This window comes from Eptatretus burgeri, chromosome 15, assembly GCF_056783735.1.
Source record: "Eptatretus burgeri isolate ZD-2024b chromosome 15, Ebu_testis_v1, whole genome shotgun sequence".
Taxonomy (NCBI): Eukaryota; Metazoa; Chordata; class Myxini; order Myxiniformes; family Myxinidae; genus Eptatretus; species Eptatretus burgeri.
Window position 1 is genome coordinate 16087511 of NC_140975.1, and position 17309 is coordinate 16104819.

A 17309-nucleotide genomic window follows, 5' to 3' on the forward strand; every position below is an offset into this window, starting at 1 on the left:
ACTTGCTCCTGATCCAGGTGAGCTTCAGGACGCATGGTCCTATTTTTATTATTCTTTTTTAAAATTCTATTACTAATGCGTGCCCGCCCGTACGTGCGTGGCCGTACGTGCAAAAAAAAAAAAATTCAAACCGCGTGCTGGAAACAACAACCACACAGGCCGTTCCTTCGCTCTCGTAAACGACGACTGGATTGGGGCATTGTGTTTATCTATAAATGCGCATAAGAAATCGAGAAATTATCGAACCTTGAAAAGGCACATACTCAGGTCCCCAGCGTCAATTGTGACGTCATATCAAATGAAGAAGAAGAATTATGACGTCAATTGTGATGTCATAGCACCGTGTCCTGTCATTGGTTTGGTAAATAAATGGCCATAACTTGGGAACCACTTGTCCGATTAATATCAAACCTTGAAAAGGCACATCCTCAGGTCCCCAGCAATATACGTGGCAAGTTTCAATGAGATCGGACCAGTGGTTGTCGAGAAACAGCGGTCACAGACAGACACACACAGATTGCTGGAATTATAGATAGATTATTACGATTATCAGTAAACCCCATTTACACTGCTCGCCCCATGTCTGCAGGCTTTTTGTCAATCCTAAACTGTGCTACAAGTTTGCATTAAATTGTGGGAAATGTAATCCCCTCCATAGTTACAGCCTTAAAGAGCAATCTTCAATCCCCTTATTAGGGCTTGTGCATGATTGGCCACCATCTTGGTTCTGGGACACATGCCAGGTACCCCGAGGGGTGGTTCTGCACAGCAGTCGAGCAGCATCCGAGTGGAGTTGCCTGTACACCAACTAAAGAGACAGTCATGTGTACTCCCATTGGCTATTACAACTATCCTTGTATTTCCAGATAGAGGCTCATCTTAAATATAACGCAAATTCAACGTGCGATAACAACTTCAAAATTGATCCATTGGTTGTTGCGGATCAATAACACAATAGCACGCTCGTACCTTGTCCTGCAACATGCTAGAAATTGATCTGTCTCGAATTACTCACTTACCTATTTATTTATTATTACTTATTTATTTAAGAGTTCTCTAATAAGACTTGTAGATATGTTACACTCAGGACAAGGACATCATTGTAGTTTTCACGTGAATTATGACATTTGGAAGACATCAGGCGAATCGCCGCATTCACAACATCCCGATGGATGTGCTCAGGTGGGAATGCCAAGCAGGTAAACCCACATGCCATTCCTTGCCAGGGCATACATGGCATTCTTCAGAACTATTTTATTGTTCTGTTCCGATGTTTCTGTAACTGCAGGTGAGCTCGGTTGCTCCAGCTGGTGAGTTCACACCGTGCGTGCCTCCGGCACGTGATGCACTGTTGACTTGTAAAGCAGTTGTTGTCTGATGAACATTCTTTAAACGCTATATGGTAATCACAGCCAATAAGCATGTACATCCCATGATGCTGCCATCCCATGATGTTGCCATCATTCAGGCTATTGTACGTTCGGTGGTTAGGATTTATGGACTCGTACCTTCACCTTTATGTATCCACATCCGTTTCGTTGCACATGTGGTATGGCACACCTTTCACGGCATTCCAAAGTGTCCCAAGGAATAGGCATCGAGATAGAAATATTCCCTGGCTGTGAAAGCCCAGCGGCAAAACCTCACGAGGTATATCTCTGCGCCTCGGGGTACGCAACCCTGGCTGTTTTTTCCATGACTTTGCAAAGCCCTCCACATTACGATTTGGCAGCTGTGGCGCAGGGGCTTCTGCGGCACTCGGTTAAAGTGCATATCGACAGAGAGGTGTAGTCTGGTGCTTTTACAAGCAGTGGACAAAGCGGTTGAAGGAAGGAAACATTGTCATCGTTTCCTCGGCCATATTGGCGCTGCGTATGGACGTGACGGATCACCCAGCCTGTTTACCCCACAAGTCGACGCGATCGTTGGAGGATGAGGAGAGGCAGGTGAAACCAAAGCTGCTGGTGTTTTGAAGTTTTTCGCCCACAGGTTACAGTGCGCGATGTCCCATTGGAAATGGGTATGGGCTGTCTACATTGATAAACGGTGCTCTAAAGGGGAAGGCGACCAACCCACAAGCAGCCAACGAACGGTTCCCTTGCACATACCTGATCCCAAGAAAACAAAACCATAAGGAAGTGAAAATTGAGAGACAAGTTTGTTGACGCGAAGCTACATTAATGGTTGTTCATCTCGTACACGACGTCACTGGAGAAGTATAGCACTTGACACGTACACCACTCACCACGTCAGTTTTTATTTTTTTCTCTTTCACCTCTGAGGATGCACCGACAGTGTCGCTTCAATCATGGATGTTGAAGTGAACAACAGCTGACATGGTCGGATATTTGTAAACGAAAATGTACACTTTTCGGTGATGGTGATGGTTACTTATTGAAAGCATCCTGTCCGGAGAACTCTTGGAACGCCCCTCGTACCCTTAAGTCAAACTCTCACTTACGTCCGAACGTGAGGCGAAGAGACGGAGTTCCTGAGCAACATGGAATCGCTCCTTGGACACAGAATGAATGTGCATAACCACGTGGGGCAGGTTGGATGTGGAATGTGTGCTGGAGTTCTGTGGACTTGAACCATCCATTTCTTCAGATCACAGCATGAAGGCCGGCAACATTTATGTACAAATACAAAATGTGACCTTCTGTAGACGCGTACACAGCAAGCAAGATGTCTGCTTTTACAACAGGCTGGCCGTACGTACGTTGTGCTCCAGTACTTGCTTGCATTGTACTCCTGCGTCAATAGGTTGGTGGATAAAGGATTTTCTACTCGTCGGACAAACAGGGCGAGAAACGTTTTTGTCTTTCAGTAATGGATCAATTAATTAATTAATTTGCTGCATACTGGTTTCCCATATTATTTGTTTATTTGTGAGTTTGTTGACTTGGGAAGACTTTTATAAGAAGCCATATACGTACTATGTACACGAAACCAATATTGTTTGCTCTGGTACTTTCTGTACTTCACTCCCATTCCCTGAATTTCTCACCCCCCCCCCCCCAACACACACACATACACTCACACCTCATTACCCCATCTGTTCCTTTATGGGAGAAGCCTTTGTAATGGGTCAGGTTGTGTGGCTGCACATAAATTTACTTTACTATCATTCTTTCTCACATCTACTGTAATCTCTTTGACCCTGGCAAGGCTCCAGCAATGCTAGATGCTCCGTCCGTTTTATTTTTATTCCCTCCGACAGCACTTCTCTTCTTTTTCTTCGTTTACTTGAGCTCCCCACAACAACTTCAAGTGGAATTCGAACGGCACTCGGCAGCGCGACACCTCCGCCAGGCTGAAGAATTAATACACACGGTCAATGCTCGTGGAAGAGCGAGGACACAACATAACAAAGGGGACATCATGTGTTTACATTTAAGCAACATAACAAAGTTTACATTTTGTATCCCACCGATAGGCTGGATCGACATCCTTAACCAAAATCGAATCGGCTTGTTCTTGCTATCTAACCAACTCATCCACTAAGTTTTGTCATAAACGTTTTGAGATATCGTTTTTGGCCACATCTCTCGATGGTGAAGAATCACTTAAAAATTCCAGTGTCCGGATCCGGATCTTCACCGAAATCGAATCGTTTCGTCCTCGTCACACACCCAACCTGTCCAGCAACTTTCGTCCGAATCTGTGTCCAATGTTTCGAAATATCCTGCTTACAAACAGACAGACAAGGGTGAAAAGATAAACTCAGTCGACCTTTGGTGGTGAAGACAATAATTATGAAACAATTGTTTTTGGCCGCACGCGATAGAAAAGTTCAATCTCTTCGAAGTGGAGTCTGAACTTCTCCTTCATCACTTAATGACTCGAGTCTCACACCATTGACGTGATGTCATTACATAAGTGTCTCTGAATTGAGGCTGAAGACTCGCCAGCAAAAGACTTGAAATGACTCGGGACCTGACACATCATTCAAGTCCGTGTTTGCAACCTCAATAAGCCACCCCAGCAATCTCGAAACGCATTGCAGCAGCACGGCGAATCGCCATCAGTTCAACCACCAGAAGCTGCACTACCGTTCATTACGTGTACGTTTCACGGCGTACCAAGCCTGTCACCTGCTCGACGCTGAATAAAACGGCTTTAATGAAGCTTGGCCATTGACCCTTGACTCGAGCCTTGACATGAGGGTTAACAGTGCCTCAAAATAAACGCTTTGCAGTTTTTGATGAGGGTGCCGTCGTCCGTGCAAACTTTAACTTCAAATCCTCCGATAAAGTTTGGGGTCCTGGTTTGAGCCTGAATAGGTGATCGCAAACTTTGAGGGAAATTTAAAGTCATACGCTTTGGTGAAAGATGGGAAAGTTTTGACGGACGATCTATTGTCGCTATCGATGAGAAAACCCAAATCGGAATGACGGTCCACCGTGCATTTCTCAAATTCCTATTATAAGTTCCACTGGTCTGTTGACCTTTTGATAAACCCCGATTAACCTCAATAACTTTTCTACCGTGGGTGACTCATAGTACGAAGTGGTGGTATATTTGTAATCGCTCAAAATTAAACTACTAGCCAAGGTGTTCCATCTTGGAGCACACCTTCCTACTGGGGAGATGTTATGACGGTGGAGGAAGGAGTAGGATAGGGAGGGGTAGCGGGGTGAGAGGCGAGGGGGGGGGCAGGTGTTGATCTTATTATCGAGGTCTATTTGGGGTTATCAAAATCAGTGTTTGATAATCTTCCTGTTTGGAGTTTTCCATCTCTTCTGATGCTCTGAAGAGGAAACGTTTGCCTCGTTGTCTGATTGTGGAGGAGTGTGGCAAACAGGACCAATGAAAGGTCTTCTGACTTGCAGTTTTGTTGCTCTCCGCTGATGACGTCTCAAACTGAATAATTTGATGCGTCAGCTGTAGGTTGGCATCGTAAGTTAGAACCTCACACATGTGTTGTTTCCTTTTCGCTTCCTGTTCACTGTGGTTACTTTTTCCACACGTATCCTGTGACCAATTAATAACAGTAGAAATAATAAGGACCGCAGTCAGCTTAGCTTTCCTGAAACATTTGAGGTTGGAACTATAGACCGCTCGCTTTGCCGGTCACACTTTCATGGAGACCTTGAAAGAGACTTTCCACCGAGAGACTTTAAGTTGAAGGGTTTGTTGCGAGCTCTTCGTGCAACGTTTTCTCATGTAATGTTTTCCGAAACCTCCAATAACCCTGTCTCGCACCGCTTGGTGCGGTCCCCAGGTTGATTGGTCATTGTCGTATTGTCTTGAAAAGCTCACTTGGGTCTACCTGCGGCAATACATTGTCCAACGGATGCATTGATTTGAAGACTTATCTCCACTGGTCATACTGATAAGTCTGCTTGGAGACAATAGCTTTCTGCTGCTCATTGTTGCGTTCTTCATACTTCATAATGCAGCACCAGAACGGTGGTTTCTTGTCGGAACATAACATCAAACTAAGAGGTGGTTCGACAGCATTACCTGATTATAGAGCTTGTTTTCATTCAGCAGTGTCCCTAAACGAGGTTTCCAGATTGACGGACGTTTTGAATCACCCTTTGTGTCACAATGTAACGTGCACGCAGAATCATGAGATTAAACGAGAAAGTTCATAGAACACCTAACCCCACGCAGTCTTGAGAAGCAAGGACCTGGGTAAATTTGATTGGTCGAGATGACGTAAAATGCCATAATGTTTTGTCCAAGTACTACTAAACTGAAGGGTTTTGAAAGTGCCAACAAGGCGAGTTGTGTTCTGCAGTGTTAAAGTATATTATTTAATTGAAAGAAAATGAAGATTTTAAAGGTCGTCGAAAAAAAAAATTCTGAATTTTACCGCTGTTGATACAACGTCTTTTACACCACCTTCTATAGGAGGAGATTGGTACCATACTCTGTGCAGAGCATTGGTACTGCTTAAGCAGTCTCCTTGGCTATTGGGCACAATCCTAGACGGATCGCCACTCCGACACAGTATACCAGCATGCTGGCACTCATTTTGCCGACCTCGGAAGGATGACAGGCCGAGTTAACCCCACCTGGTATTAATTCAACAGCTGAGTGGGATTTGAACTCAGGACCCTACGATCCAAAGCCTGCCACCTGAACCATTAAGCCAACACCAGGCATACCTTCTATAACATACTACATTAGGTCTTCATGCCTGTTGTTTGTGTGTTTTATGACCTTAAAAACAGGAAGTTTCCTGTTTGAAATGATTTTAAATTTTGTTTGGCTGCCAGACAGGCAGACAGATGAATTTTTTTTTTAATCTCACTCCTCTCTGCACATGTGTAATCGGGACAAATTCAGAGCCAAAGTACTGCTAAACTACAGGTTCCTTTTCCGATTCATGTTCCGATTCGTGTTCAAAATCTCACATTCAATTTAAATTAAGTTGTTCCTCGATCATAAACTGACGTTTTTAGACAGGACAGACAGACAGACAGAAGTGAACCAATTGCTTAACCCTGTTTTTCGCTTTGTTTGCATGGGGTAATGAGAGGCAAAACTACAGACCTCATGATTAACTAGATCCTCTTTATCACCCTTCTAATCATGATGTCGCTGTGAAAAGCTATCCATGAGGCAACGGGGCTTGACCCCAACAAGCAGATGTCACAATTTGCCAATCAGCTACTTTTTCTGCTTTATCTGGTCATGTCCAATCTTCCTCTGCCCTTAATGCTCCGTTTGATCATGCCCACTTAAAAGTATCCATTTCATTGGCTGTAGTCAGAGAGTTGCTGAAGTTCCAGAGTTTGCCCTGGCTGGCTGGCCTGATTCACAATTCCTAATTTCTCCGCTAAAGTCGAGTCATTATCTGACTCTTCCGCTTCAAATTTGATTCAACCTGGGGTTGCTCCCCAAAACACCTGTTTGCGTTGATGTACCAGTTTTCCTGAATTTTCTTGCTGCTATCCCAGCCTTTTTATCAGAACTGGTACACATGGAGATGTGTGGCATGCTAGGCGATATGAAGCAGTACACCACAACTTGGCAAATGGATTGAGGGGAACTTCCAGGCTGCTCAGAAAATAACAAAAAAGCAAACAAGAGCGCAATAAGTCTCATCGGAGAGCTGAGCTTTCTGACTCGTCTCTCTTCTCTTCTTGGAGCCCTTTGCTTCGTTGTGTCTACCTAAACTGTGTTTGCTTGACAAGAATAGATCCTCAGGTCCTCCTTTCTTGTTCGCACCTCACCTCTCATCTCACTGCAACCCTGACAATGGGGGATCACCCCAATATCGTCAAAATTTCTGCAGTTGGCTTTGTCTTTATCCACAAACAGGGCACAAAGATCGATCAGTTTGTTCGGTCCTGCTCTTCACTCCAGTTCTTCAAGGTGACAGCTCACCTCCATCTCCCTATTGGTTTTCTATTCTAGTCCACCATCCTTCATACCCTTTAATCCTTCCACGCACATGCACACACCTATTTGCATTCTTCTCTGTTTTCATGAATCCTGTTTGTTCTACATCCCATGCTCGTCTCGGTCACCATTGGCAAGATATTCTCCCATCCTTCGTTGTCTAGCTCTTCCATCAACCCTGATTTTTCAATCGAAAAATCATTTTGTTCTCAGCTTGTATTTCAACACACACTCACACACTCACACACTCACACACTCACACACTCACACACTCACACACTCACACACTCACACACTCACACACTCACACACTCACACACTCACACACTCACACACTCACACACTCACACACACACACACCAACTGGTATCTTTGCATCAAACAGATCTTCCGTGATCCATCTATGACAGCAATAATACAACCCCATTAGTCGAAGACCACAGCTTCACTAAAGGCCCGGTCACACCTTGAAGTTTTAGCCAGTGATGGCAAGGTATTAAAATGTATGTAAAACGCTGGCTTACGTTGAACTTTTGATGTTTTTTTGTAAAGATTCGGACGTATTCAAAGCGGATTGGTCTTATGTATAACGCATTGGTAACAACACAGAACGTTTCGTTGTGTTATAGATAACTTATACCAACGAATGCTGAACCTGTTGTCGGCCTACACAACCGATGCCCAACGATAGTCTAACTTAGGCATAGCGCGTTGCACGCATCGCCGATGATGTCGTGACGTAGCCTATTAAAAGGCTGACGCACAACGATTCGAATCATAACTGCCGTAGAAATGGAAGTGCCAACATCGCGGTCACACCTTGGCGATCTTGCCAGCGTATGCCGACCTAAGAGAAATGTGTCTAAAACGTTGGGGCACGTCAAATACGGTATGAGTAAGTTTGGTATACGTGAGTACAACGCTAAAGTACGCTATCATACGTCGTAGTAAGTAGAGTACGTCAAGAAATTTTAAACATGTTCAAAATTTTACGACGTACTCGGCGTATGACACACGTTCCGCATGCGATGGGGATAAGTTTTACACACGATATGTGGACGCTTACACACGTCCACAAAGGCTACTTATAAGCTACTCATAAGTCGAAACACGTCGCGGTAATGTCTTTTTTACGCGAAACTTATTTCTAACTTATGTTTGACGTGCTTTGAACCAATTCTTTACGTAGTCCCAACACACATCGACGTATGTAGACGTATTCCAATGACGTCTTCCGGTCGACAAAAAAAATAAATGAACGTGTTTCTAGCTTACAACTGCCTTATAAAGACGTGTTCCCAGCGGTTTTGGGAATTGGTATATAAAAGGGGAACCCAACAGTGTTCTCGAGTCCTTTTTGAGTCGATGTCCATGTCAGCAGTAACAGTATCAGTATCAGTATCAGTATTAGTATTAGTATTAGTATTAGTAGTAGTTTGTTCATGTTGGCAGTAGTAGGTGAGTGTGAGGGGGAGGGTGTGGGTTATGATGGATCGTCCTTGCGTCCGTGTGTCCACGGGTAGGAGACATCTTTTCACCATTGTTCGAAGTTCTTCGCGGCTAATTTTTTATGGGGCTTTTTCAACAATGAGCTATCGCTTGTTTTTACGATTTAGGTCTATTCATAACGGGTTGGACAAATGCACAATTAACTAATAATGTGCATAGAGCGCTTTGATTACTTATAGATACGTTATACCAACGAATAATTATCGTGAAGCCGGCGTTCACAAACTATGCCCAACGATAGCCTAACTTATCCATATCGTGCGGCAGTTTATCTTTGCTGGTGACGTAGGGTTTGCTATTCATAGGCTGCCACTCAACGATTTAAATGGCTGCATCTCCACTATTGAAAGTAGACGCTTGCGCTCAACAATTGGATTTTTTTTACACTCAACGACTTTTAAACGGTACCACTCAGCCATTTTCATTGTTTACAATGAACGATTTAAATTGCTGTCACTCGCCTTTGTTTTTTGACGCTAGCGCTCGGAAATTTTAATCGTTTCTATTGAACGTGCTAAATCGCTCAAACCCCACTATTGAAAGTAGACGCTTGCGCTCAACAATTGGATTTTTTTTACACTCAACGACTTTTAAACGGTACCACTCAGCTATTTTCATTGTTTACAATGAACGATTTAAATTGCTGTCACTCGCCTTTGTTTTTTGACGCTGGGGTTTTGAAATTTGAAGCGTTTCTTCTGAAAGTGTTAAAACGCTCAAACTCGACTATTTTAAATAGACGCTGCCGATGGACAATTGGAATCCTAGCCAAGCTAGACATCGAAGTGTGAACATCCTCGTCATGCCGAAGAAAAGTTTGAAGAATGCTGCAAATAAGTGTCCTGGCCGTGGACGTTGACGCAAGGACGATCCATTATACCGACGTCTTTCAGCCTATGAGTAACTTAAAAGTAACGTCTGTCGATGTGTGGCAACGATCGCGTAACGTGCCAACAACACGTTAATCATAGGTTAGAAATAAGTTTCGGGTACGCTAAACATTACCTCGGCGTGTCTCAACTTATGATTAACTTACAAGTAGCATGTGTTGACGTCTGTCAACGATCGCAGACCGTGCATACAACTTGTGGCCAGCGTAGCGGAACGTGTGAGTCATACGCCGGCATACGTCGTGAAATTTCAAGCATGAAAAAATTTGAGGACAACCAAAAAGTACAACGTTTAAAGCCAACGTACAACGACGTATGGCAGTTTTTTTCAGCGTGCTCTCAATGTTATCAAAACTTACCCATAACGTATTCAACGTGTGCCAGCGTTTTAGAAAAAAAATTCAAAAATCGGCATACGTTGGCTAAAACGTCAAGGTGTGACCGGGCCTTAACCACCAATGCGCCCAACTAGTGCACGCAGAGACATCACACATACAGTATATACAAATATATATATATATATATATATATATATATATATATATATATATATATATATATATAGTGTTTTTTATATATAGTCTAAGCTCGTGGAAGTGCAAGGACACAGAACAGAACAGAACAGGACACAACGTAACAAAGGGAACCGCAGGAGAAATGGTAAACGCCAATAGCAGGGCGGAGGAAGAAGGTAGACGGACACAGCCAAACAAGGGATGCAGGTAACGATTGGGTTGGGGAGAACGCAAGGGTGGACAAGATGGAAACATCAGCAAAATTTTGGGATGGGTGGGGGTGGTTCAAATGCATTTGAAAAGTTTATCTAAGAGAAGGTTCCCATCTTGGAATTTCTGTTGGGAATGTTATTCTGCGATCGACACACTGTTTGATGAGCATGCCACATTGTGTCGTGGTCTCTTTATTGCGGTATAACACGGGTTCCACTTTTAGGGGATCACGCATATTTCGGCGATGACAAAGTTGAACACCAGTGTTTGAAAGCAGTGTGGAAAGAGAGGCTTTGTCGTATATCAAGCGAGAAGTGTGTTGCCAGTCAATCGAACACATTTGAATCTATGGACATTTATGTGTCTGCTCTGGGTGGCGGGTCAGGGAATGCTTTGACGTGCACGATCTGATTATGAAAAACTTTATGGTGGTAGACGAAACGTGCAACATCGTTCCTCACAACCAGAAGGGAGTTGGAAGTATCCAGGTTGATGTGCAATGTCAGGAAGTGAGTGAAGCCGATTGCCCACTTGCATGATTTTCCTCCAAATGAAAATGATATCGTCAATTGAATTGGCGAATCATCGATGTCGAGCTAAGTTGTTGGAATGTAGTTGTCGTGCTGTGTTGCTCGTTGAGTTGCATCGTTTGATTCTCATTGTGATCCCGTCGATTGTTTTGGCACTTTCCATTTCAATCTGGGTTTCACGGCCAGGTACTACTGAACTGCAATGATCGTTTTGTTTTGTTTGTTTTTATTGAAAGTTGGCCCCGAGATAATCGGCAGACATGAAATCTCAGACGTTCTCACGGCAAGCAAGCGCTCCAATCCATCGCGGCCCAAGGACTTCGACATCGTGGAACCAGAAGTCTTTTTCTCGTTAAGTAGATCTCATGACCAACAGAATGGTGAAGCAAGACTCGTACCTGCTTAGGATGGACAATCCAATCACAATGATGCATTTCTCTGAAGCGTCTTTGGGTACAATCTCTGCGTTTTGAAGGCCATCCTATTTGTAGACCATCCCACAAAGCAGCTGCCTTGATAGGGGTCAGGGTGGGGGTGGGAAAATGAGGGGGGCTTTGCAGGCAACTGATAACGCGTGGGGGTTGATGGAGGAGAGGGTCAGTGGTGCGTGACCACAGACCGAAGAATCCGGGAATATGGGGTCTCAAGTACGAATCGAAGGGTCGGGTCTTGCACAGAAATATGGCTTCAATTTGGAAACGTTTTACCTCCGATCATCCCCACCACCCCAGCAGCTCGACCGTTATCCTAGAGCCCACGCTATCTGCTGAATTACCCTTTTCAATTAATATCGTTATCTTGATGAATAAATGCATAATGTTCTCCCTCTGAGTATTTCTGCTGCTTTCAAAGTCAGTGTTTAAATATAATTATGATTTAAAAAGGAATCATTTCGTTATTATTTTAATTTAATCGTATAATTGACACAGAAGACATTGTATTGTATTATCTGACGTCTTGTTTGCCCAATTTGTTTATTTTTTTGGTTAATGGGACTTGTAACGAGGAAATAACATAATCACACTGCATTGTATAACAACAATAATGATAATTGATAATATCTCCTTTTGGAGACTTGACATGCTTAAAGTTTAAAAAAAATACAAAAAAATATATTATATATGTTATTTTGTTAAAGCTGTCACGTGTATGGAATCTGAAATCATAACGGGTCAAAACCGTCACTCTACATTCGACTCTTGGCTCTTCGACATCAGTGGGTCAGCCAGCTAGCCAAAATAGCCAGCTTAATTTTCCTTCCCAACGACCATGTGTTCCATAATAATGATGAAAGTATATTGAGATCCCTTCCAAGGAACTTCAACGCAGGAGGAGGGCATTGGGCCCATTAAACCTGCACAATGGTTGCCAACCCATGATTGGTTGTCTGAGCTCTCTCTCTCTCTCTCTCTCTCTCTCTCTCTCTCCACCCTCTCTCTCTCTCTCTCTCTCTCTCTCTCTCTCTCTCTCTCTCTCTCTCTCTCTCTCTCTCTCTCTCTCTCTCTCTCTCTCTCTCTCTCTCTCTGTCTCTCTCTCTCTCTCTCTCTCTCTCTGTCTCTCTCTCTCTCTCTCTCTCTCTCTCTCTCTCTCTCTCTCTCTCTCTCTCTCTCTCTCTCTCTCTCTCTCTCTCTCTCTGTCCCTCTGTCCCTCTGTCCCTCTGTCTCTCTCTCTCTCTGTCCCTCTGTCCCTCTGTCCCTCTGTCCCTCTGTCTCTCGCTCTCTCTCTGTCCCTCTGTCCCTCTGTCCCTCTGTCCCTCTGTCTCTCTGTCCCTCTGTCCCTCTGTCCCTCTGTCCCTCTGTCCCTCTGTCCCTCTGTCCCTCTGTCCCTCTGTCCCTCTGTCCCTCTGTCCCTCTGTCCCTCTGTCCCTCTGTCCCTCTGTCCCTCTGTCCCTCTGTCCCTCTGTCCCTCTGTCCCTCTGTCCCTCTGTCCCTCTGTCCCTCTGTCCCTCTGTCCCTCTGTCCCTCTGTCCCTCTGTCCCTCTGTCCCTCTGTCCCTCTGTCCCTCTGTCCCTCTGTCCCTCTGTCCCTCTGTCCCTCTGTCCCTCTGTCCCTCTGTCCCTCTGTCCCTCTGTCCCTCTGTCCCTCTGTCCCTCTGTCTCTCTGTCTCTCTGTCTCTCTGTCTCCCTCTGTCTCTCTCTGTCTCTCTCTGTCTCTCTCTCTCTCGCAGCACTGACCATTGTTAAAGTCCTTCCTTTGTATGACTCTGCCGGGGTACTAACCGCCGACCTCACAGACTCAGAGCGGACGGGTACTCTAACCTTTCCACCACTGAGGGCCCTTCTTAGTAAATCAAGGCACAACAAGTTTTCACTCTTCTAATTCCACGGTTAATTGACAGATTTTGAATCGGGCACTTGACCGGACTTCCTACTACTGTAATAATAATGGCAATCATCATTGTTGTAACATGCTTATTATCGGGTTTTTGGATTCCAGGTTCGAATCTCCATCGGGATGGGTCCAAAACATTGTTCGAGGCCACCATTGTGACTGTACGGCGTCACGGTGCACACTATGTTTGGAAGGAAATGCGAAGCCAGTTGCACAGTTTCCTTTCCTTCGTTTCCGTGAGGCCAGCGGCTTGGATAAAGTCTATGTTCGACTTGCATTGGCTCTTGTACTTGTACGAATCCTGTTTATCGTCACAGTGGAATTGTCACCGCAGGCTCTCCATCACGACAAAGTGGAGACTTGAGCTGGATTTGGGACCCAGGGACTTCAGCAAGACTATAATAAGTAGATATTTGCTTGATGCGGTCTTCCTCGATCAACGTACCAGGCGTACACCTCCTTTCACACGTTCATTGTTCCTTATGACCCTTATGATCACGTCAATTGTGCCGTCTGTTTGTTTGTCCGTTCGTTCATTTCGCCCTCCCTTTCTCCCACTCTTGCTCTCCTGCCTCATTTCCAAAATGCCCTTGAGATCAGGTGTTAATTGTACAACTCCCTTTTCAAGTAACGTTCGAGCAAACTGAGAATCCGAGACCGATTTGTAACCATTTCTTATTTCACGCTTTATCTATTTATATCCCTCTTCCTTTATTTTTCTCTTGCTGTTCCCAAATTTGTACATTTGCACTTTTTTGTTGTTGTCTGTTTTGTGTTGTTTCATAATTTCACATTTCTTTTAAATTTATCATTCATTTTATTTTCCCACATTGCCTCCCACCTCCCCCCCCCACCCTCTCCCCCCTATCACCTCCAAAATTTATTTACACCTGCATTTCTTTGCTTGCTCCATTTATTATCGTCTCGACAGGTGAGCACCCTTCCTCCCAATCTCCCCCGATTTACTATCTCCGAATTAATATTTCATCCCACAACCCTCCCCCCTCCCCTTCACACCCCTAGCTCAACCCCCATCCCCCCCCCCCTCGGGACATAAAGTAAAAATTCCTTTATTCACATACTGAAGAAAAGACTGAAGGGGATGAAATATGTACATATGACGCCTTGAAGCAAAAAAAAAAAAACATGGAAAAAAGAACTTCCCGTTCAGTGGTATTGGCTGGAAACTACTACAACAACAGAGCGGCGGTGGAACCATCGTCGAGCGGTGCAATCGAGCTTCCCGGTGCAGTATCAAGGCCAGTAGCTGTGTCATTCGGACTCGGTGCCGGTGTTTGGGAACCGCCTGGCGTACGGAACTTGATCTACGACGGCAGGTGAGTGCGGAGGTACCTGGCGTATCGAAGCGAAACGTGTGAGGTGGTTCGTATGCGTTTGGTGTGATATTGGTTACATCCTCTGCTGGTATATGAAAACGACATAGTGTCGATATGACAGTATATGCAAACAGATTCGACAAAGGATCCCCTGCTCCGGACCTGAGTTTGGCAGAAGATTATCTCGTGCAACGGCATTGTTTTTGTTTCTTCTTAAAGTTTGTAATTTAATTGTGTTTGATGGACATTTTCACATTGTATTGTACTTGACAAAAATGTGGTATCATGACACACACACACACACACACACACACACACACACACACACACACACACACACACACACACACACACACACACACGCACACACACACACACTGTTTCTTTCAGATACAGCTGTTCCGAACAACAATTGCAATCACTTTACAGTGATACCTTTTGCTAATGCATTAAATGAACATTTAAAGGACGTTATAAATTATACCAACACCCGACGCAACTTTGTTCTATTGGCAAACCTCAAAATATTTAAATGCCTAAAATATAAACTTTGGTAAGTTGCAACTGATTGACCCATTCTCCACCTGGCTGGATCATCAGTTGGGCTCCATTTTTCATCGAGGTTTCGACCTTTTCTTCCCAGAACCCCTGGAACCCTAGAATAAACAGTGGGTCCACATCAATTGGGTCGTGACCTCGGTTGTGTCCACAGTCAGTCAATTCGACAATGCAATCACACTTTCTCGCTCTTTACTCCGAGCTTATCGCTTTACCTAGAGATGCTTACCTTCTTTGCTTGAGGCTTTCATGTAAATTATCTTAAATTCATAATCATTATCGCACATCCCATCATATAATCAAACGCATAATACCCCACTTCTTCTTATCGATACATACCCACCTTACCTTACACTACACGTCTCAAAAAAAAAAACGTGAAAAGTAAAGGGGGGGGTGCAATGAAACCATAGCAGATTTGGTTGTGTGATCGTAAGAGCGTCTGCTCGGAATATGTGAGGTCGGTGGTTCAAACCCGGGCTGAGTCATACCAAAGACTTTATAAAGAAGAATGGTATGTGCTGCTTCCTTAATTGACATTCAGAAATTAGAAGGATAGAGCATGGACAAACTACGCTGAGAAGGCAATGGCAAACCACACTGTTTCACCTTTGTTAAGAAACTGCTTCAGCAGTACCAATGCTCTGTAAAGAGTATGTTACATCATATATATATGTATACATATACATATAAATACATATATACACATTCATATATATGTATGTATATATCTGTACATAAACGAGGTGTGTTCAAAAAGTATCCAACCTTAATTTTTCGTGCGTAAACAAATGAAGCTTGGGAAGCGTGGTTTGGTGCACGTATGTAGGCGATCCTTATTCGTATGCGTGAATATTTTCCCGCCTGCAGAAGCTGTCAGTCGCCGACAGACCGCCGATGAGTGAGGAAGTGTAAGTGAGCGCCATCGGATTTTCGTTTTGTCATCCCGCCGACATATATATATATATATATATATATATATATATATATATATATATATATATATATATATATATATATATATATATATATATATATATATATATATATATATATATATATATATATATATATATATAGTGGTCGCTAGACCTCCGTTATTCTCAGGTTTTCCGTCTGTATATATGTATGTATGTAATGGACAGCTCTGCAGGCCAGAGAAGTCAACCGATTTTGATGAAACTTGACTGGTAGGTTCATACCAGGATCTAGTTGTATGCTTTTGAGCACCGTTGCTATGGATGCCACCATTGCCTAGCAATGGGACTTTGAAAATTTTGAAAAAATCCGAAAAATATTTATATATATTTTTTTTTCGAAAATCAAAAATCGGCTTGCGTGCTTTTATGCGCACTATAATCAACCTCTTTGTCAAAAATTTTCAGCCCGATCCGTCGAAGACTGTATGACTAGTATGCAATTATATAGTGACCACCCATGTCGCCTACCAGCTTGTGTATGTATGTATATATGCATGTATGTATATATATATATATATATATATATATATATATATATATATATATATATATATATATATATATATGTGTATACACAGTTTAAAAACACCCCTGGACCACAAGTGTGCCTTGCTGACCAGGTCTTCAGTTGAAATCCTCAGCATTATCCCATTTTGGCCCTTCAACCTTGATACATTTAGCTAAGGTGGGCTAGCAGGGGCACTCATGCAGCAAGTATACTTAAATACATACGTACCCCTAGCCTCTCTCTCACCGAGAACACAAATAACAACAGCTTCCACTCCAAAGAATCCCTAGTTCCAAAAATATAAACTGGAGCAACCAACCAACCACCCAATCTTACAACATGCACCACTCAACAACAAAACTCACTAAACACACAAAAAAACACCACACACAACCAACCAACTAGCCTCATAACATAGACTGCTCAAAATAACAACCATACACATCCCTCCATATCTCTTCCACACTCAGTCACTACCCCTTTTAGGGATGTAAGAACCACCACCAACTCACCACCAAATCGCACTCCTGACACCAATTGTTGTGGTGCCGGGTTCGGGGGCGAGGAACGACCGCCAGATGGA

The 17309-nt window shown here is 43.6% G+C and overlaps 2 protein-coding genes across 3 annotated transcripts in view; both read left to right on the forward strand.

The window, feature by feature from the left end:
• LOC147011620 (uncharacterized) overlaps positions 1–14208 on the forward strand; it is a 30487-nt gene extending 16279 nt beyond the window's left edge. The window contains exon 4 of the mRNA XM_085855841.1: positions 13449–14208. Coding sequence (XP_085711967.1) covers positions 13449–13990 — 542 coding nt within the window. The 3' untranslated portion in view covers positions 13991–14208. The remainder of the gene's footprint in view (positions 1–13448) is intronic.
• LOC147011621 (transcription regulator protein BACH2-like) overlaps positions 1576–17309 on the forward strand; it is an 81661-nt gene continuing 65927 nt past the window's right edge. Inside the window, exon 1 of one of the 2 annotated variants that reach the window (XM_085855830.1) lies at positions 1576–2711. In XM_085855830.1, coding sequence (XP_085711956.1) covers positions 2686–2711 — 26 coding nt within the window. In that variant the 5' untranslated portion in view covers positions 1576–2685. Of the gene's footprint in view, positions 2712–14426; positions 14681–17309 lie in introns of those variants that run through there. The other variant, XM_085855829.1, reaches the window with a different exon arrangement.